Source organism: Mauremys mutica, chromosome 16 (genome assembly GCF_020497125.1).
Source record: "Mauremys mutica isolate MM-2020 ecotype Southern chromosome 16, ASM2049712v1, whole genome shotgun sequence".
Classification (NCBI taxonomy): Eukaryota; Metazoa; Chordata; order Testudines; family Geoemydidae; genus Mauremys; species Mauremys mutica.
Window position 1 is genome coordinate 20,929,478 of NC_059087.1, and position 21,575 is coordinate 20,951,052.

At 46.3% G+C, this 21,575-nt stretch overlaps 1 protein-coding gene across 6 annotated transcripts in view; it reads right to left on the bottom strand.

Annotated features, from left to right (window-relative positions):
* Positions 1-21,575, bottom strand: part of GGT1 (gamma-glutamyltransferase 1) — a 58,223-nt gene that overhangs the window by 8,342 nt on the left and 28,306 nt on the right. For 5 of the 6 annotated variants that reach the window (XM_044989602.1, XM_044989601.1, XM_044989605.1 and 2 more), the window contains 10 exons: positions 15,952-16,131; positions 14,918-15,045; positions 14,561-14,650; positions 12,606-12,798; positions 11,960-12,117; positions 8,972-9,121; positions 8,151-8,287; positions 7,262-7,449; positions 3,543-3,670; positions 2,301-2,413 (listed from right to left, as the gene is read on the bottom strand). In XM_044989602.1, the coding sequence (XP_044845537.1) occupies positions 2,301-2,413; positions 3,543-3,670; positions 7,262-7,449; positions 8,151-8,287; positions 8,972-9,121; positions 11,960-12,117; positions 12,606-12,798; positions 14,561-14,650; positions 14,918-15,045; positions 15,952-16,131 (1,465 nt within the window). The remainder of the gene's footprint in view (positions 1-2,300; positions 2,414-3,542; positions 3,671-7,261; positions 7,450-8,150; positions 8,288-8,971; positions 9,122-11,959; positions 12,118-12,605; positions 12,799-14,560; positions 14,651-14,917; positions 15,046-15,951; positions 16,132-21,575) is intronic. The other variant, XM_044989606.1, reaches the window with a different exon arrangement.

A 21,575-nucleotide genomic window follows, 5' to 3' on the forward strand; every position in this document is an offset into this window, starting at 1 on the left:
CCATAATACTTTGTAAGGCTGCTTCTGTAAGAAGTTTGTACAGTGAATCATGGGGATCCACATTTCTAAAACAGACTGAAATGAAGCCAAGTTAGAGTTCGAGTAAATGTAACCTGTAGCTGTGCAGCGCAGCTGCCATTTGAGACTCCTGCAGTTGTACATGCATGTGGAGAAATGCATGAAGGAGCAGTTCCCACGCAAACCATGCAGCTCTCAGAAACATCAATATTGGATAAGTTAGGAACTTTGCGTGCCTGTGATGCAAGTAACCTAGATTGTCCCATTCATTCGCAGAAAGTTGTACTGAATGAGGCTCAACAGCAGCCTCTGCTGGTCTTCTGTTAAAGTGCACCTGGACCATTATCACCCCAAAGCAGGGCACACCATGCAAGCTACCTCAGAAGCTTGGAACATTGTACCAAATCTGACTTGGATTCTTTACCGCTAAGGGTAGTAGACTATTGTATTTGCTAACCAAGTGTTATTGACCCACTAACTCTTTCAGCAACCTAAAAAAAGAAAATTCACTCTTTTGCACTCAGGAAAATCTCATGCAAAGAGACAGATACAAATATTCATGTGCTCAGGAATGTACACAAGTATGGGGTTTAGTGTAAATAATCGTGGGTTGTTCGCACACACAGGTGCTTTTTAAAGTAGCCTTTTTAAATGCCTCCAAAAGCTTAAGGCATTGTGTAGGCACTCAGCAAACTTGGTTTTTTTGAGATCATACCACATGAGTTATATTATAATAAAGTGCATGGCAGAAAAAAGTTACTGCTGCACACAGCATAGTGGTACACCTGACACTTCTAAAATGAAGGTTTTCTATTGCAGATACCGTTTCCCATTGTAACAGTGCTGTGAGGGTTAGGACAGCAGTCTTCATTATGCATTTCTACATTTGTTAGGGTTATAACTTTAATGTACACCAATCATTTTGTATTGATTGGAGATATATGTGTGTGTGTGTGTATATGTATATATATATATATATATATATACATATACACACACACACACACACACACACATACATATACACATACATATACACACACACTTGCCAGAGCAGTATCCTGCTCGGTTGATTAATTGTATTAAGTTCTGTAGAAACATAAAACATGCATTTAGAATAATGTTCAAGTCAAAGGAATTTGGTATGTCCTAGTCTCCAGAGCACAGTGGAATGATTCAGCTGGGACATACGCTAGGGCTCAGTATAGCTGCAGCTAACCCAGGTAGGTCCCATTAAGTAGTACTTAGCTCCTACGTAGCACTTTCGCCCATAGACCCAAAGCTCTTCACAAAGATTGTCATCCCCATTTTATCTATGGGGAAACTGAGGTACAGGTTAGTTGATTTGCCCAAGAACAGTCAATGGCAGAGCTGGGGATAGAGCCTAGATTTCCCAACTCCATCCCAGTTGTGAGGTTACATTATGGCTGTTTTCTTGTGTGACATGCTCACGATGACGGTCTCCATGGAAACAAAGCATGTCGATCACACAGGATGGGAGACAGTAGCCTGGAATTCAGCAACACTGAAAAGGACACATGTACCCATGAACCCTAAGTGAAAATGAGCTCTGAGTATGAAGCTGTAACTAAGAGGGTGAACACATCCTTGATTCCTAAGCAGGAGACAATCAAATAGGATGCGGGAGACTTCTGTATATCCCATTAGTGAGACCATTATCAGAATAGTGTCTAGTTCTGGTGTCCATGCATCAAAAAGGGTTTAGGAAAAGAGGTACAAGAATATTTGAGGTCTGGAAACCATTCCTCATAGACTGAGCTTCCTAAATCTCTCTTAAGAGGCGACTTGATCACAGTCTATTAAGAGCTACCCGGGGAAGAGATTAGTTAGTAAATGGCTTTTTACTCAAGCAGGAAAAGGCATAATGGGATTCTATGGTTGGAAATGACAAATTCAGACTAGAATTATGGTGCAGATTTTTAACAGTGATGACAAGTAACCACTGGAAGAACTTACACAGGGAGGCTGTGGATTCTCCACCATTTGCAGTCTTTATATCCAGATGATGTCTTAAAATATATGCTATAGCTCACACAGAAGTTATGGGCTCGATGCAGAAATGACTGGGTGAAGGTCTGCATTTTATAGCGGGTCAGACTAGATCGTCATAATGTTTCCTTCTACCCTTAACATTTCTGAATCTCAAGGCAATCTCATGTGAACCTTCCCAATGAGAAGCTGGACAGAATGACTCAGCCACCTCTCCAACCTTGTCTGGCCTCTACTAATTGTCTCCTCATCTGTCCCACAGTGACACGTACCAATGCTGTTGCTGTGGTGATTTTTGTTCCTCCGGATGCACCAACCACCATCTTGATCTTATTTGTTTTATCCACTAAGATTGATGGACACATGGAGGACAGGGGCCTTTTACCTGTAAGAGTGCACACAGATGTTAACTTGTATTTAATTACACGCTCAGCATCTGGGCCCACACCACCACAGCCTGCTTAGGCTAGAAATACAGAACACTGCTACCGCTGGTCTTTTGCAGATCCCAGATCTGCTGGTTCAGCGCACAAGTCTCTCTCCAGCTGCCAAGGGGATTCTGTCATCCCCTGATTCCCCCCCCCCCTTGTTGACTTTGTAGAGGGGGTGGGAGTGAGAACTACAAGGGCTTTGAGCTGGCCCCTGACATATGGGCACACCTCAGTGTGCCAGCTATCCAGCTGTGTGCACCCATACACTGAAGGCCAGGGTTCCGTTTCAGAGCTCATCCCTGAGTAATGGGCCCTTCCTGGTCACTTTCCCGTCGGGGTGAGAACCTCTGTGGCTATAGATCTGATTGGAGAGGCTCCCTTGCACTAATCCCCTGGCCCCCCAGCTCATCTTCATTGCCCCATGATCCACCCTTGTCATTGGCAAAAGGCAGCTTTTACATACAGGGGGTGTCCCTCTCTGACTCCACCTCACCTGTAAAAAAATGGAAACAAGGGAAGTAAAGGGAAGAGACCTGGGTTTAAAGGTTAGCAAAAGACAGTGTATTTTTTTCAGAGCTGAATTCCAAAGGTATTGTGGGGGAGGGAGAGCATACACACTGACACAAATGCATTCTAAATATTTATGCAAATTACTTGCAACCGGCAGATTGTTGAAATGCTGCAAAGGTTGTGCACCACTCCCAGGGCCTCCCACGTTCACTCACTGCCTCCCTGATCAGCGATGTCCAAGGCTCCCTTGCAGTTGTGGAGCATTGCACTTGGAGTGATTTTTGAGCTCACCTTTTTTGAGGGCTTCAGGCAGCTGGGGATAAGCAAGTCCCGGGTGTTTTCCTTGACACTACAAATGCTTGTGTTCCTCTCGGCCAGCTAGTTCATACAGATCACAGTAAGGAAATGTGATCTGTAGTTAATGAGCTGTTATCAGTGATGCAGTATACAGAACTTGCATATTTCCCACATGTGACAGGGACCTCGAGTCAGCCCTCTAGCTGGCAGTCAGCATCACTTTGGTATGCACAAGGCAGCCATGATACTGGCTAAGGAGAGGGAGTGAAGTGCTACCTGGTTCGATGAAGTTTGCAGTAGAGGGAGGGACTCCAAAGCCATTGACAATGTAAGGTGAACTGAAGTCGTCCATCTCATCGTTAAATATGATTCCACTCACGTTGGAGCGAACTTCTGAGCCAAAGCTAAATAGAACGCGCAGAAGGGAAGGCATGTCAAACCCAGACTCTAGGATAAGGACAAGCTTCAGGTAAATTGTAGGTCACATGAAACTAGGGCTGTCGATTAATCGCAGTTAACTCACCAGATTAGCTCAAAAAAATTAATCACAATTTAAAAAATTAATTGCAATTAATCAGGGGCGGCTCTAGGAATTTGGCCGCCCCAAGCAGACGTGCCTGCGGAGGGTGCGCTGGTCCCGCGGCTCTGGTGGACCTCCCGCAGGCATGACTGCGGAAGGTCCGCCGGAGCCACCTGCTGCCCTCCCGGCAAAATGCTGCCCCAAGCGCGCGCTTGGCGCGCTGGGGTCTGGAGCCGGCCCTGCAATTAATTGCAGTTTTAATCGCACTGTTAAACAATAGAATCCCAATTGAAATGTATTAAATACTTTTGGATGTTTTTCTACATTTTTAAATATATTGATTTCAATTTCAACACAGAATACAAAGTGCACAGTGCTCACTTTGTATTATTTTTTATTACAAATATTTGCACTGTAAAAATTATAAACAAAAGAAACAGCATTTTTTAATTTACCTTATACACATACTGTAGTGCAATCTCTGTATCATGAAAGTGCAATTTACAAATGTTGATTATTTTTGTTACATAACTGAACTCAAAAACAAAACAGTGTAAAACTTTAGAGCCTACAAGTCCACTCAGTCCTACTTCTTGTTCAGTCAATTGCTAAGAGAAACAAGTTTGTTTACATTTATGGAAGATAATGTTGCTCACTTCTTATTTACAATATCACCTGAAAATGAGAACAGGTGTTCGCATGGCACTTTTGTAACCAGCACTGCAAGGTATTTATGTGCCAGATATGCTAAACATTCGTATGCCTCTTCATGCTTCGGCCACCATTCCAGAGGACATGCTTCCATGCTGATGATGCTTGTTAAAAAAATAGTGGTTAATTAAATTTGTGACTGAACTCCTAGGGGGAGAATGGTCTCCGGCTCTATTTTACCTATATTCTGCCATATATTTCATGTTATAGCAGTCTCAGCTGATGACTCAACACATGTTCATTTTACGAACACTTTTGCTGCAGATCTGACAAAACGCAAAGAGGTACCAATGTGAGATTTCTAAAGATAGCTACAGTACTCAACCCAAGGTTTAAGAATCTGAAGTGACTTCCAAAATCTGAGAGGGACGAGGTGTGGAGCATGGTTTCAAAAATCTTAAAAGAGCAACACTCTGATGCAGAAACTACAGAACCCAAACCACCAAAAAAGAAAATCAACCTTCTGCTGGTGGCATCTGACTCAGATAATGAAAATGAACAAGTGTCAATCCACACTGCTTTGGATCATTATCGAGCAGAACCTGTCATCAGCATGGATGCATGTCCTATGGAATGATGGTTGAAGCATGAAAGGACATATGAATCTTCAGCGCATCTGGCATGTATATATCTTGCAATGTCAGCTACAACAGTGCCATGTGAACGTCTGTTCTCACTTTCAGGTGACATTTTAAACAAGAGGAGGGCAGCATTATCTCCTGCACATGTAAACAAACTTGTTTATCTGAATGATTGGCTGAACAAGAAATAGGACTGAGTGGACTTGTAGGCTCTAAAGTTTTACATTGTTTTATTTTTTAATGCCGTTATTTTTTTGTACATAATTCTACGTTTGTACGTTCAACTTTCATGATAAAGAGATTGCACTACAGTACTTGTATTAGGTGAATTGAAAAATACTATTTCTTTTGTTTATTACAGTGCAAATATTTGTAATAAAAATAAATACAAAATGAGCACTGTACACTTTGTATTCTGTGTTGTAATTGAAATCAATATATTTGAAAATGTAGAAAACATCCAAAAGTATTTAAGTAAATGGTATTCTATTATTGTTTAACAGTGCGAGTGAGTGAGACCTCACCACCCCGCAAGGAACAGGCCTGCACTCACAGAGTGCCTAGCAGACTAACAGAGGGACATTAACCTACCTCTGGATCTCACTTGGGGGAGCCAGTTCGCCTCTGCCTGTCACATGTTGGTGTAACCTCTGTACAGGAGACACTACCACCGACATAAGTGGGAAACTCTATTTCCAGCCACTTTGCATGTGTAACTCTCCCAGATGTGATCAGGACCCAGCTTTCTTATACAAGGGGCCAAACCAAACCTCCAAATACCCAAACGTGCCTAAATGTGCGGGTTGAACTCCGGCTCCAAACCGCCCTAGGGGTAGAGGTGTTCCAGTACAACCTATTATGGAGATAGGATTGAGTAGCAATCTCGGATCCAGACCCATCTCTACCAGAAGAGAGGCGGTATTTTACCAGAACGCCACGGCAGCATCGTGTACTATGTTTACATTTTCTCATTATTGATTAAATCACTCGGCAAGTGAATAAATTGCAATCGCCTTTATAACCTGCTTGTGGCTCACACCCGATTCATTCAGTAATGCCACAGCCCAACACTTGACACGTTACAGGCATTTTGATAGGTTGGATTTGACCTCACCAGGTGACTCAGGCAGGAAGGGTTCACACTGAGCAGAGGGGAGGAAAGGCCATCCTGGCTGCAGTCTGGTAATTCAGGAGAAAGCTTCTGTTTACTAACAGAGGTGGGAGAGATACCTCAGTGGTTTGAGTAGGGGCCTGCTAAACCCAGGGCTGTGAGTTCAATCCTTGAGGGGGCCATTTAGGGATCTGGGGCAAAATCTGTCAAGGACAGTGCTTGGCCCTGGTGTGAAGACAAGGGACTGGACTTGATGACCTTTCAAAATCCCTTCCAGCTCTATGAGATAGGCATATCTCCATATAATAATAAAAAACCCTCCCTTCATAGCCAATAACAGCACAACACTCAGTGTGCCAGTAATGGGCAGAGCAGCTGCAGTAACTATACTTCCTTTTTTTTTTTTTAATGGAAGGAACCCCAAAAGGTCATCAAGTCCAGCCCCCTGCCTTCACTAGCAGGACCAAGTACTGACTTTGCCCCAGATCCCTAAGTGTCCCCCTCAAGGATTGAACTCACAACCCTGGGCTTAGCAGGCCAATGCTCAAACCAGCGAGCTATCCCTCCTTTTCCTTCTGTTACAACAGAAGAGTCTGATAATTTAAGGAAACGTTAATTGACAAGAGGTACTTGAGTACAGTAGGGGATTCCCTGATGGCAAAGGGGTGGAATAGGTCATTGCAAAATTAAACAAGAGTGGGCTTGAATGAAGCATAATGGAAGCCTCTAGTCCTTATATCTTATGTGTCCTACTCAGTAGCATGGGACTCAGCATTAAGGGCCTGACTTGTAAAGTGCCCTCAGCTCCCGTGGATTTCAATGACTGTTGAGGGTGCTCAGTACCTGGCAAGACTAGACCAGAGAAAAGTAAAGTATAGAACCTAGAAGTCCAGTTCAAGTCTTACCAGAACAGTGGCACCTATATGACTCCAGTAAAGGGAGTTCCAGTCAGCAATTCCTCTACCAACGACTAACCCACTATGGAGATACCAGTCCAGTGATGTTTATACCAACCACTGAACCACTATGAAGATGGCAGAGGCCTACATGGAAGTAACGTCTGAGCTCATACTATTGGTTGATGGTGCTGGTGGCGGACACAGCACTGCCATCGTCAGCCACAATGGAGAGATGGGATGTACCGGCATTATCTGGAGTGTAGTACTCTGGCTCATAGTAGTCGACTGTATGGGTGGCGTTGTCAGTGATTTTCCCCCGTAGGTTATCCGCAAAGAACTCAGAGGTCATGTTCCTGATCACCTGTTAGGAGAGACAAATTCAGCTCAATGCTACCAATAAGTTCCAGTTAAAGATGTAATTCTAGAATGCTGGAACCCTTGTGAGATGGGTCACATCAGACCTTGAAAAACTGGGGGGAATCCAGCAAGGAAGCCACTGGCTTTCCATTGTCTGGAATCCTTTGTTCCATGCTGCGAGGCCAGCATGTCAAGCTTCCATAAAGAGAACGCTGCCCACACGGACACTAATATCACTGAGGCCAGTTCACGTCTTTCATTGTCAAAACACTTTATGGAAGTCCCTTGTCACCATCCCTGTGAGGTAGGCAGGCAAGTGGAGTTATCCTTGTTCATAGTCTGTTATTGTTTGTATAGCACGTTGAACATGTAACATATTACAGAAGTGCAAAGTATCTATATTTTGTAAATTCTACTGGCAAACCAATGGCTGCACACTGCCCACAAACACCAGTGGAAGTTCCTTTTTATATCCCTGGCAGGTCACCCATGGATCAGTGGCAACATATGGCTTTACATTTGGAACCAGATCTGTGTTTCATCAATTTGCTGATGGCAAACAGAATTCTGAAGTGCCCTTGGAAATATCTGTGGTCCCCTGTCAGAGGCTGCAAGCCAATCGCAACTTGGCTTCCATAATGCTTTGGACATGCAGAAAGATCTTGCTTTTAGGACAGGAAATACAGTGACTTCTCTGCTCTTTACCTCCGTAATGTTGACAAATGCTGGGTCTCCCAGTAAAGTCCTCTTGGCATACGCGAAGCGGAAGGCCTCCACAATGCGGTGGTAAGTCAGACCCTTTTTCTCCATGGTCGTGACACTGTCGCTGGAGAAATTAAATCCTGGCAATAGTAGATAACACATTGTGAGCACGTCTGAAAGCACATGGCCAGGGGGTGGCAAACAGGAACTGGCTCTGAAAGATGGTCAACTTGAAATCTAGTCATTTTAAGAAGACTCAGAAGCAAGTATTGCCCCAGCCTCTGAGCCCCAACAGCCACTGCTTGGGGTTTGACAGTCACATTTCTTTTTTCCTTTTCTGCTGTTGCTGCATGAAAGATCCATTCAGGAAAAACAGGCCACTGACAATACAGAGTGCTGGAAACACTTCAAAGAAAACATGTCCTCTAGTTTCTGTTCGAGTGACTGTACGTGTTACTTGCAAGAATGGCAGGTAAGCACATTTCAGAAAGTGGGGTCACTTACAAGTCCCTGTCCCTTTCATTTCCACACATGCGGGTGCCAGAGGACACCCATCAAGAGAATCCTTTTCATTCTTCAGCCTGTTCTTTCATCTGCTGAGGCCATATCCTACGTTATGGAATTCGAAGGCTGATTCCCAGGTGTTCAAAGTGTCCTGCTAACAGCCTTCTATCACTGGCCACTTCAGAACTGAGGTTAATTAAGAATGCTGCTGTTTACCTACCGAGATAGATGTGGCAGAGAAAGTCAACTGGACAGCGCGGTCTTTGGGAATCCCCAGGCTATCACCTGTAACAGTGTGGTTCACTGAGGCTTGCTCTTACCTTTCAGTATGTTGAGGATGAGTGCTAGCACTGGGCCACTCAGCGGGGCACTGGGTGTGTACATGGTGAACTCCCCGATCGTGATGTTTAAAGGATTTTCACTCAGGATCGGCGTATAGTCTCTTAGGTCCTCCATTGAAACGATGCCCCCTAGAACAGAGAGAAAAGCCATCTGTGGCTGCGGGTTTACATGATCTCCAGTAGGAGGAAGAACCTATCTTCCCCCTTCCCGATCCTTGCTGTGGCTGCCAATGGTGGGAATGCAGTGGCCTCACCATGATTGTGATCTAGCCAGTGAGATTCCACAGATTTACTGAGATAAGGGGATGTGTGAATGGAGACGGGTTTAGCTCGTTTCTGACTCAGGGCCAGATCCCCAGCTGGCAAAAATCTGCATCACTCTTTGGTGAAGTTGGACTGACTTATACCAGCCAGGGTTCTGGCCATCTACTTCTCTCATTGTGGGAGACTAGTAACATCAGGGAGCGAGCCACAGAATCCTCTTGTTTTACAAGGAGGAAAAATGCTGGTGGTGGATGCAGACGCTTTATGGTCCCCAACAAGCAGAGTGGTTGGCGCTGTCTGTTTCCAGCCTCACTGGAAAGGAACTGATGCAGGGTTTGCAGAGTGTGGGGAAGGAAAGTGGTGGTCAACAGGGATTATTTGTCTCGATCCTCCCTGCTTCTGGGGAATCTCACCCCTGCTGTATCACGTCCCCTGAAAGGGATGCACTCAGAGGGTCAGAGAGCATTACTGAGGGAGCCGAGCCAGGTGGACCATACGCCCAGGCTGGGAACAGTGAGGGATTTTAATTTATTTTAGCCCCAGGGCACTTTAGAACCCGTGGCCACATTTTCAAGAAAGTTCAGCACCCAGCAGCTCCCCCTGAGAACAAGGGGGGCGGGGTGCAGAGCCGTTCTGAAGAGCAGGCCCCAGTTGTGGGTGCCAAGCACTTTTGATAAACTGGCCTTTGGTGGTTCAGACACCCGAGTGCTGAGCATGGTGTGAGCTAGACAGACTCTTGTGAAGGCTCCTACCCTCCCTCAAGAGCTGACAGGCCCCTGGACAGAACTGAAGGAAAATGGGTGAACTAGCTGTCCCTGGCCCTCCAAACCCAAACTGAACCTCTGAGGTTCAGAGACGGGGCTGACAAGGGACAGGACGTGCAAAGGTGGCCCAGGCCCACCTGGAGGCTGCATCCAATTCTGATCATTTCATCTTAAGAAAAATACAGTAAAAGCTGACAGAGCTCCTGAGAAGGGCAATAAAGGTGATTAGACTGAGCACAGAAAGGATAAGACAGGAGGGACTGGCAGCTTCTATGTACTGACAGTGTCAAAACCGAGCCATCCCTCTTACCCCTTCTGTGCCTCAAGGTCCCCATCCTACTTTGTAAGTGCTGTGTAAAGTGCTTTGAGACCGGATGAAAAGTGCTATCGCTGGGGATCATTATCCCATAATACAAGAACAAGGGGAGGGGGCACTCAGTGATGTTACAAGTCAGAGCATTTACAACCAATTGAAGGAATTACTTAAAAACAAACAAACAGAAAACATAGTATATAGTCAGCTGGATGAATTCACTGCTCCGGGAGGACAAGCACACTAGGTGGGTTACTACAGTTCTGTGAATTCCGGAGCTCTGTACAATGTACTAGCTAAGCCTATGCTTCTGCAGGGGCGACTCCAGGCCCCAGCACACCAAGCATGCCGCGGGAGGCGCTCGGTGGAGCCGTGGGACCAGCGGACCCTCCGCAGGCACGCCTGCGGGAGGTCCACCGAAGCTGCGGGACCCGGGGACCGCGGGACCAGCGGACCCTCCGCAGGCACGCCTGTGGGAGGTCCACCGGAGCCGCGGGACCGGCGACCGGCAGAGCGCCCCCCGCGGCATGCCGCCGTGCTTGGGGCGGCGAAATGTCTAGAGCCGCCCCTGTGCTTCTGTCACCATTTAGTGACCTACAGAGGGTAAGAGCCCTATTCCCATAGACAGACCAGATTAAGTGTGGGTGGGTGAGATTCTGTGGCCTACGTTGTGCAGGAGGTCAGACTAGATGATCAAAATGGTCCCTTCTGACCTTAAAGTCTATGATTCTGTGAAAGTCTAAGTTCACATGGTACAGGCCTATGTTTTTATGTATAAACTATTATCAGAGGTTGCATCTCAGATTTGACAGCAGATGCTGATCTGCTATGGGAAGTCAGTACTTCCCATGAGTCTAAAAGCAAAAGATGTTTGGACCAGAGATTTCATTTAGGTTATTTACTGGCAGAAAAAGAGTCTACACTTTTTTTATTGTTCCCCCAAGATTAAATTTAATCTGACACAAAAAATTCTCCCAATAAAATTGTTTCTCTCCAATAAGACACTAAATCAGTGGTTCTCAACCAGAGGGTACATCAACTCATCTAGATATTTGCCTAGTTTTGACAACAGGCTACATAAAAAGCACTAGCAAACTCAGTACAAACTAACATTTCATACGGATGGTGACTAGTTTATACTGCTCTATATACTATACACTGAAATGTAAGTACCATATTTACATTCCAATTTATTTATTTTATAGTAATATGGTAAAAATGAGAAAGTCAGCAATTTTTCAGTACTAGTAGCTGTGACACTTGCATTTTTATGCTTGATTTTGTAAGCAAGTAATTTTTAAGTGAGGTGAAACTTGGGGGATGCAAGACAAATCAGACTCCTGAAAGGGGTATAGTGAGTCTGGAAAGGTTGAGAAGCATTGCTCTAAATCATCAGCCCCACGACTCCTCACTTATAACCAATGACTCAACTTCAGCCAGCTGCTAGTGGGTTTCACTTTCTTTGGCCATTATAAGAAGTTTTGCTAAATCAGAGACTTGGTATCATAGCAAAGATTTTCATCCATGGAAGCTGAGCTTCTGCAGCTCTTCTCGATGACATTTGGGGTATTTAGTTTTATATAAAAAATAAAATAAAAAAAGATACTCAAGCCCCTGGTTTCTCACCTGCCTCCTTGATGTCTTTGACAATTTGCTGCGCCAGGCTCCCTGTGTAAAAGGCATCTGCTCCCTCATTGGCTAAAGTCTCGTAGGTGTTCGCTAGTTTGGGCATCTTAATGACATCCCCCTCATGTAGGATTGTTCCTTCTTTGCAGAACACTTCACTGCGGGGGGAAGGAAAAGAGAGTGAGAGAATCAGCTCTGCCATTGAGCTTCATCATAGACACCTTTGGCTTTGAATTGCGCAGTATGCAGGCTAACGGCTTCCAAGAGAAAACCAGCACTGCGCAGTTAGAAGACATGCTATTCACATGGTCCCCCGGACACAAGTACCAAGACAGTAACGCCAGGCCTGCTCGCTGAACAACATACACACGGAACTCCTGCCTCAGAGTTAAAACAAACTCATCGCTCACCACGTGCTCAGTGTAACCTACACTAGTGGAGAGTGGCTCTTTGTGTCCAATAGGCTAGTAGCTGGTCCACATCAGAGATCAAACCTACCGCAGCAGCCAGGGACGGGGCTTGTCCTTGAGCTCAAATGACGGAGGCTCCTACTGCTGGTTCTGAAGTTCCTGAGTTCAACGCTTGCTGCCAGTCCAAGCAGGGGCAGTTATAACAGCACCAATGCAGGCTCCCAAGCACTACCTACCACAGCGAGGGGTTGCTTTCAATCGCCTTCTCTTTTTTCTTGATGGCTGCTGCCAGACCTTTCCCAATTGGGAACCCTTCTCTCGCCAGCTTGATATTGGGCAGAAACAGGTGCTTCCATGGCAACCTGCCATGCCGCTTATGAGCCATTTCATAGCCACGAATTTCTCCTGGAACCGCAATGGACAGGCCCCCTGGAGCAGACAGGGAAGACATTAGGCCATTGGGCAACAAACACTAAGCAAGAACAAAGACAGAGTCGTCTTTACGTGTACTCATTTCCAGAACAAGAAGTGAAGGGGACCCCTCCATGGCCAGGTCTTCACTAGAGCTGAGCAAACAATTGTTTTTTTGCTTTGGTGGCCAAACTGGGAGAGGAGTGGGGGAGAGAAATCAGGAAAAAATTGTTGTGTTCCAGACTGGAAGTTGAGTTTCTCACCAAAATGAAAAAACAAAAATAAAACAAATTGAACAAATAATATTGAACAAATAATTCAATCCAAAACATTTGGGGGTTGGTTTTTTTTGTGTGTGTTTATTTATTGTTTAAGTAAATCCAGCTACATTTCTGAATGAAAACATTGTTTCAAGAAGAAAAGTCAAAATGTTTCATTTCAGAAGTGTCAAATCAAAGCATTTAGATTTTTTTTTTTAAAGCTGAAGCTATTTGCTGAATTTAGCTGAATTCAAACACAATTTCAGTTGACTCAAAACTGCATTTTTTGGCAAATAAGAGTTTAGTCTGCAAAATGCTGCCTTGCTCTAATGTTCACTTAGCAAGGAAGCTGTTTTATGGGAATAGCCTGCATGAAACGGTTGGTCGCATCTCATGTCTTTGCAACAGTTTCGTCCACCCATACGATCTGCTGTTTGACGGAGGGGGTTTTGGTCCAGTCACTCCCTGTACATGTTCGGGGTCTCTTGAAGCAATCGCTGGTAGAGATGGGGTTGGGGGGTTTTATCCAACATGAGGCCCTGCAGTGTGGGATAGCATCACTAGAGCTAGCTGAACTGGTGAGGCAGCTTATGGCTTCCAATCCAAAAAAGGGGAGAAAGACTGTACTAAAGGACAAAAATACAACCAGAGCTGAACCACAGGCCTCACTGCATCCACCTGCACTGGGATGGCTATTGGGTGTTGACACGTGGCATTGTACAAGTAACCCATGCGGATGGGATTTCAATCCATGGTTTGGTGCAACAACTTGCACCTCGTATAGACAGTCCCATTTTTATTTGCACCTCCACAAATTGTAATGTATTACTTGGATGCAAGTTTTCCGCACAGAGGCTTTTCCCTTCCCCCTCAAATACAGATGAATCCCAGCAAGAGAACTTGCTTTCCTAGGTCACTCAAAGCATTCTGGGAAGTCAGTTGGTTTAGCTGCTTCATGTCTTTTTGATATGGTTCTGTTTCCAGTCAGGAGAATTTCTGCCTCTCCCCTGGACCCTCTAGGTATCCAACTGGAGCCACCATTAATAAGGCAGTTGAGTGATGGCTCTCACGGCAACAGAAGCATTGGTGAGATCTAACAGCAGGGACTCTTGTCTATCAGAGCATGGGGAGGAAAGTGGCAGATGTTATGTTGTTCATGGCAATACAAAACATGGGCCCCTTAACAGTTGTGTATTAAGATTGATTTTCTACATTGTTCTTTGTATGAATGAGACAATGGGTGCTGTTGCGACTGACTGTCATGGGCGAGACAGTACATTCTGACCTCCTGGACAAGTGAAGATACACAGCAGCAATCATCAGGAGGGGGAAGAGATTTCTGGGGAAATTGAGAAGGTGAGAATCCCAGGTGGCTGGGTAGGGCCAACGCCAGCCACAAGATGCAGAATAGTCAGAAGTACTTTGAACCCAGGAGATTCTGCAACAGTAACTAAAGTTTGAACAGCCCAAGGATCCACTTACTGGAATCAATGTGCCAGCACCATCTGACATCTCCTTACCTTTAAGGGAGAGCTCTATGTTGTTCCCAAACATGCCCAAGGATGCATTTTTTGGAGCCACCTCTCTTGCATTAATGACTTCTACTTTCCCTTTAAAAGACACAAGGCGTAAGGATGGCATCAGCTCTTCGCTCTAGACACACAACACACTGGCTTTGTGGTACTGAACCTCTGAACTGGAGTCCTACAGCACTGAGAACTAACTCCTGCGCGGCTGGGATGCCTGAGGCCACCCCACCTGCGTTGGTAGGGTACGATGTCACCCGCCCTGTGCTAGGATAGAATTAATAACTTTGCTTTAGACAGAGCCGTGTCTCCAGGGTAATGCTGCCCATCATTTACGACTGACCCTCTTACCTGTGTGGGTGTAGATGGTGAGGAAGAGACCCCCTCCAATTCCCATACTGTGAGGATTCATGAGGCCCACACAGAGCAGAGCTGCAATTGCCGCATCCACTGCAGATCCTCCTTGCTGAAGGATATCCCTGCACAGGCCAAAGAGAACAAAATTATCGTCCAGCAACCGACAGCACAGGAGCCTCTTCTCCAGCACTTTCAGGACCTCCTTGTACAGTGTAGATCGCAGGGCTGCTACAGACAAGTCAGGTTTTCGTACCAGATTTGGATTGGCTACGGAGCATCCACCATAGAACGAGACAAGAGAGGTGTTCTCAGTCTAAGAGATACTTTAACGTGCTGCCCTCTTTGTGGATTAGGGATGTTACACATGGCATCACCTAGTGGCTGAATATTATAAGACTGTTTTAGTGTCCCATCACAGCCGCCACTCCCTCCTCCCGCTCACGGGCTCTCAAGGGGTTGCCTGCTTCAGCACAGAGGCCGTAGGGAAGCAGTATCCAGTCGCCTTCTCAGCATTTTATTCAAGACGACAAAGATGCAACCTGGTTCAGTTTCACAGAGAAGCCTGCAGAAGACTGAGCTCTCCCTTGGTAGCATCATCTACTCTTGAGTGTCCCCCATCTTACGGAGTAATTTTTAAAAAGCAGCATCTCCTGCTGGTGTGGGGTGGAGAGATCTGCATTAAGATCAGCTTGAAAACCCTGCTGAGGTTTTCTAGAGCTGCTTATGGCATTTAGATATCCAGTTCTCATTTAAATTTAAAGTGGGAATTGGCCACTGAAATCCCCATGGAGACTGAAAAAATGGATTTTAAAAGTGTCTTGAAAAGTTTATTTCAGTCATGTAAGTGGTTCCCATCCCTGTGGACCCAATGTACATAGCTTAGATTGTCAGCATCCATGTTTCTCAGGCATGGGGAGAAAACCAAGCATTGCAAGACTCCTCAGTTTTGCTATCCTGACCAAGCAAAACGATCCTTGACTTTGTTACAATAGCTAAGAGAATGTATGGACATGAGTAAAAAGAGATACCTTCCAATTATTGAGCATGGCCCAGCATCCGTGGCTACCGCTGCTTTCTTGTAGAGATGTCCATCCTGCACTGGGGGCAGCGGGGTTGAGCGCAGTCCAAAGAAAAACCCCAAGAAAAGGACCAGGCCCACCAGGAAGCCAGTCAGAATCCCAACCACCAAATAGCGCTTCTTCATCTTTCTGTGGAGAGAGACACTGTGAGCAGGCAATCCCCACGGGGCCTACAGGTGATCGTTGAACACGGTATCGAGAGGGCTGCTTCCACCAGCCCGTTTCAAATACACTGGAAATGAATGTCCACCTATCCAGTTTCACACTCTGGTTTCTCACCAGTTGTCTCCTCTCTCGACTCCCTATGGAAGCAGGGGAGGTTCGGGGAAGAGCAACTGAAGGAGACCAAAGGCGCATTCCGTTCAGAGAAATTAGAGACTCGGCCTACTCCGTCTGGAAGGGAGGTAGATAGTGAGGAGCTTTTCAAAGGCCCCCAGGGCAGATGGGCACCCAACTCTCATTGCCTTAGTTAGGACCTGGGTGCCTAATTACCTCTTTTGACTTTCAAACCTCACCCCCACGCCAAAAAGCATAACGAAGTCATTGGGCACGCCTGTTCTTGCAGTCCCGTGAGAGTAAGAGTCCCCAGCGTCAGCGGGACAGTGCTCAGATGCAATCTGTCTCAGTTAACTTGGAGGAGCCCTATCAAATGCTGTGCCAGACTCCAGCTCTGTAACATCCCCGAGTGCCCTTCATTCAACAGTTTGTAACTTGATCAACATTAAAAAGCTCATCGCTGTCTGGCATGGGCTGGTGTCCTGCAGCTTTCTGCTCCTGAGAGCGCCCGGGGAATAATGGAAACAAGCATTCCCTCTCGCAACATCTGAGCCAAAAATTTTACTAGAGACCAAAGTTAGATTTACTGGATGGCAGGTACCAGGATTGCTCTTTTTTCCTCCTTTCCCCTCACAGAAAGTCTGTACATCTCATTATCCCTCCCTCCCCCCCCACCTTGTTTTTAAACCAGGTCTCCATGGCTTTTCAAAAGTAATTGCTCAGTAAATCAATTAGCTAACATCCCTGGCCCTACTGATGTGCAGCACTTCCAAGTATTCCCTACCCTAGATTTATTTTTCATTCACAGGTATATTGTATTGATACCATCACTACTTCATTGTGTCCCTCGAAGAGCCTTGGAGTTTTCATGCGGAACATCGACTACAAGCAGCAGACCAGGGATTCTATCATTTTAGAACGATTACAGAATTCTCCCTCCTGGTCTGTTAACAGGCCTACTCTGTGCAACACTTTCTGCCCCCATTCCCTCGGCCCTGATCATTCTATTTATTATGAATATAGCATGACCATTGTTCCAGTTTATAAGCACAGAGCCCTTCAAACCCAGCTTCTTTGGCTAAGATTTTAAGCCAGCAAACAGTTTTGCAAGAGCTGCCCCATACTTCTTCAAATGGAGCAGGCCAAGATATAGTAATTAACACAGTGAGCATCTAGGATAGATTATGTTACGTTGTAGCAAGTAAGTAGTTCCACATAGAGCAGAGGTAGCACGATCAGGAAAAGCCCCAGGTACAGAACTTGATTTAAGCTGAAATAAATTCTAAATGTCTGGCAATGGACTTCACAGGAGAAATGCTGTGTTTTCAAATTCTAGAACAGGGGTAGGCAACCTATGGCACAGGTGCCGAAGGCGGCACGCGAGCTGATTGTCAGGGGCACTCACACTGCCTGGATCCTGGCCACCAGTCCAGGGAGCTCTGCATTTTAATTTAATTTTAAATGAAGCTTCTTAAACATTTTAGAAACCTTATTTAATTACATACAACAATAGTTGAATTATATATTATATAGACTTATAGAAAGAGACCTTCTAAAAATGTTAAAATGTATTACTGGCACGCGAAACCTTAAATTAGAGTGAATAAATGAAGACTCAGCACCCCACTTCTGAAAGGTTGCCCACCCTTGTTCTAGGATCAAAGCAATTCAAAGATACAATTACACTTTGACTATCCCCAGCTATTGTCGCTTATGGAAGAGTTAAGGTACCCAAGGAATCAACAGCTGCCCTCCCTCTGTGCAAGGTCATGGGGTAGCCATAGACCTGCATTATACACATCTTCAGTAGTGACACTAGGAGCACTATGATATGTTCCAGAGGCAACATACAAATATGGGCACACCCCACTCTAAGCGGTACAAAACGCAGAGTACTCAGAAGGTGTCTTTTATCCCATTCCTAGGTGCAACAGAAGCCATCTGCTTTCCCAGTAGTCAGGGCCTCATCTCCCCAGAAACTGCTGCACTGGAAGTAAGAAAATAAATGTATCTTCTTTTAATTGCTTATGATCCCCCCTCTCCCCCGAACAGTACAGGTTAGTTACAGATGTCATACAGCCAGCACTCTTAGTGCAATAGCCACGCTACCCAGGTACCTTACCAAAGCATCTGCTGAGCGCAGAGAGAAAGCAGGCAGAGACATGGTGTGACGAGCAGACAGGACTGACCCTCTCCAGTGATGTAACAGTCCCAAGGCAGGATGTGATTTCCAGCCAGGTCAGACTGGCTCTCGCTGCCCTGTGGCAGAGACACGTGCAGTACCAGCGAGCTGTGGAGGGAGCCTGTGCAGAGCTCACTGGAGGGAGCAGGCCAGCCAGGATGGAAGCAGAGTGGGTAAATTGGCCCATCAGGGAGGAGATTAGCTGAACCCCTGCCCCCACACACACACACATCACTCCAGCTGAACAGAGGTCAGTGCACCATTCTGGCCCTCTGTCTATTAGTAGCCATTGCATTGCTCCTCCCATCCAGGCACGGAAAGCTTTCTAAGCCTCGTAGCTCATTACAAAACTACTCTACTGCCTGTGCCTTTACGCATGTGAATCTTAAAGACAGTCACAGGCAGCTGATGGGGAAAGGGTGAAGACTCTCCGCACAGGTTCCGAGCCTGCTTTACACTAGACCATTCTAAAATCAGTGGCATACTTGTCATACAGTTACTGTGCATGGAAACAGAGCAGCCATTATGTCTCCAACAATAGCTCCCTCAGCCTTGGATCTTAAAGGCAGTTTATTGGCTGCGAGTTTGGACTGGCTCTGTCCTCGGCCTGTTACAGAAAGTGCCGCAGGATCAGTCACCAGGCAGGAGGCGTCTCTTTTCTGTGGCTCATCTGAAGGACGACCCCTCTACCCCTGCAGCACAAGGCAGGATCACTAGTCCCAGGCTAGAGCCTGAAGCCATAAGCTTCTGGATCATTGGAAGCAGCGCTCTGTGGCCTGACTGTCCTGGGTCTGGCCAGCTGCAGTGGGGCACAGTGTCAGACCTCTTGTTTCTCACTGTTTATAATCAGTGCAAGTTACCCCAGTACCACAGTAATGGGCATCATTCCAGACCAGTAAGGGCCAGATTGGACCCAGCTGCTGGGTGACGGCACACAGTGTACAAAGCCTCTATCCCCCTGGAGCCCCATACATGGGAGTCAAGCCCGGCCAGCCCCCCTGTAGATGACAGCCACCCCGAAGAGAGTAAGGCTAAGACCAGGACATGACCTCCAGTGCCCTAGCTCAGCACAGCTGGAAAGACACAGAGAATGGCTGTGTCAGTGCCCCAGCCTGTATACCTGGGAGGGAGCACCTCCTGGAGCCAGCACCCCCTATGCTCCCGCTGGGGCAGTGCAGCTCTGCAAGGCCCCATCCTCAGGGCCGTGCCTACCAGAGAGCTGGGCTCCGTGTTCAAGAGTCACAGTCAGTGTTTCAGCTTAACTCTCAGCTCAGAATTCAGCTCCCAAGTGTCCTTTGGGCTTAGAATAAGTGGAGCATCCAATGCGTCTTCTGTCAGGAGACTAGGTCCCCAGCCACGCAGCGACTCCTGTGACCTAAGAGGTACGTCTCTGTTTCTAACTAGTATAATCCATGCCAAAGTCCTGAGGAAGCTGGAAGAAAAATCATGCACTTGGAATGGCCAACCAGGACATTGAATAGACATGGACCTACAGGCAGAAGAAAGAAGGCATCTCGATGAAATGCAGCTGCGTGAGATGGATCATGTCAGGGAAGAGAGCAAGAGAAAGCTTGGTCCCTGTAGGAAGCTGGAGGACTGAGCTACAGGAAAAGCAGGCAATCCTGAGCAGAGCCGGGACTAGAACCAGAGCCAAGAACACACTAGGTCTTTACTGCTGGAGTTAAAGGAAAGCAACTAGGTTCCCTAGCCTACGGTAGGTCCTGCCACTAGAGGGCAACATCCATCTTATACACAAGAGCCACTACATTGCAGTTTTGAAGGTAAGAAGGAAGCCTGTGAATGTTGCTGCATGAAGTTTAAGAGGTACTGGCCGATCTTATGACCAACATTTCAGTACTTACCTGATGCCTCTGGCTAGGTGGCATAGACAGGTGTGTTAAGTGAACAGCCTAGTTTTTCCCTGCTGAAGCTGGCTCTTTTCTCCAAGGATTTATTGGTGGGACTAGTCAGAACAATTACTGCGCACTGCCATCTGAAGCAGCGAGTGCTGGAACTCTCTAGCAAGCTGTGTTCTGCAAGTGGTTTTAACCTCTGAAACCTCTCGCCAAGTCCAGCTCCAGGGAAGCTTTGTTAGTATTTCAGTCAGACAGCGCTTCTCGGCAGCAGGAGACCGAGACAAAGGGGCTATAAAGTAATTAAAGGCACTACAATTCCTTCTCCGACATTAGGCTTGTGACCTCGTCCAGTGTGAGGCAGGAAATTCAAAGCCAAGTCTGACTTGATGCAGGGGAAGAACAGCAAGCAACGGAGTTATAGTTGGATGAGCAACTTTACCAGTGAGCTGTGTTAATTGGTGTCACAACTTTAACAGTCTTATACAGAAGCTTCATTTCAAACCCCAGCACAACAGCCTAGTTACTGCCAGGCAGGGCGATTCAAGTTCAGCCTGCTGTGCCGGATGAAGCAGGGGCTGGAAGTGGGTCTCATGATGCTCGCTTCTGGCCAGGTGAAGGAACAGCAATGAGTGGCTCTGACGGGAGGCAACACCAGCCCCCTCTGTGCCAGAAGGAAGGTTGCATTGCCCTGAGAACTGGAGCAGGATGAGGAGAACAGAAGGCGGGACATTAGGATGGTTCTGGAGGACCACCCAGAAGAGTTGAGAGAGTCACACATACACACATCCCTGCTTCAGAGAGCTAAGCATGTCAGAATTTGGTATTTCCCCCTGGAGGCCGGAATTTCCAAATGCACATAGTTTAAGGTCTCGGGTCACTGTGGCCCTAAAGACAAGGAATTCCAGATTAGGAACCAGGGGTAATCAATTATTTTTTGTCAAGGTCCAAATTTCTTGGATCAAGGTATTGTCAAGGTCCAGACTCCAGCGAAAAATAATACAAAACCAACAACAATACTGGTAATAAGAAGTAAATAAAAAGATGTTGCGGTCTGTCCAAAAGCATCTGGTGGTCCGAATTTGGCCCACGGTCCGCCTATTGACTACCCCTGCAAGTCTAAGCTGTCAGAAAGATGGGGCTATCAGAGCTTAGATGGGTGTTTCAATCATCGCAGCTAGCAGTGCTTTCTAGCACAATGCAAAGCAGCAGCAGCCAACATTTGTCCATTAGCCAAAAACTCGCAGGCAAAAAGATATCTA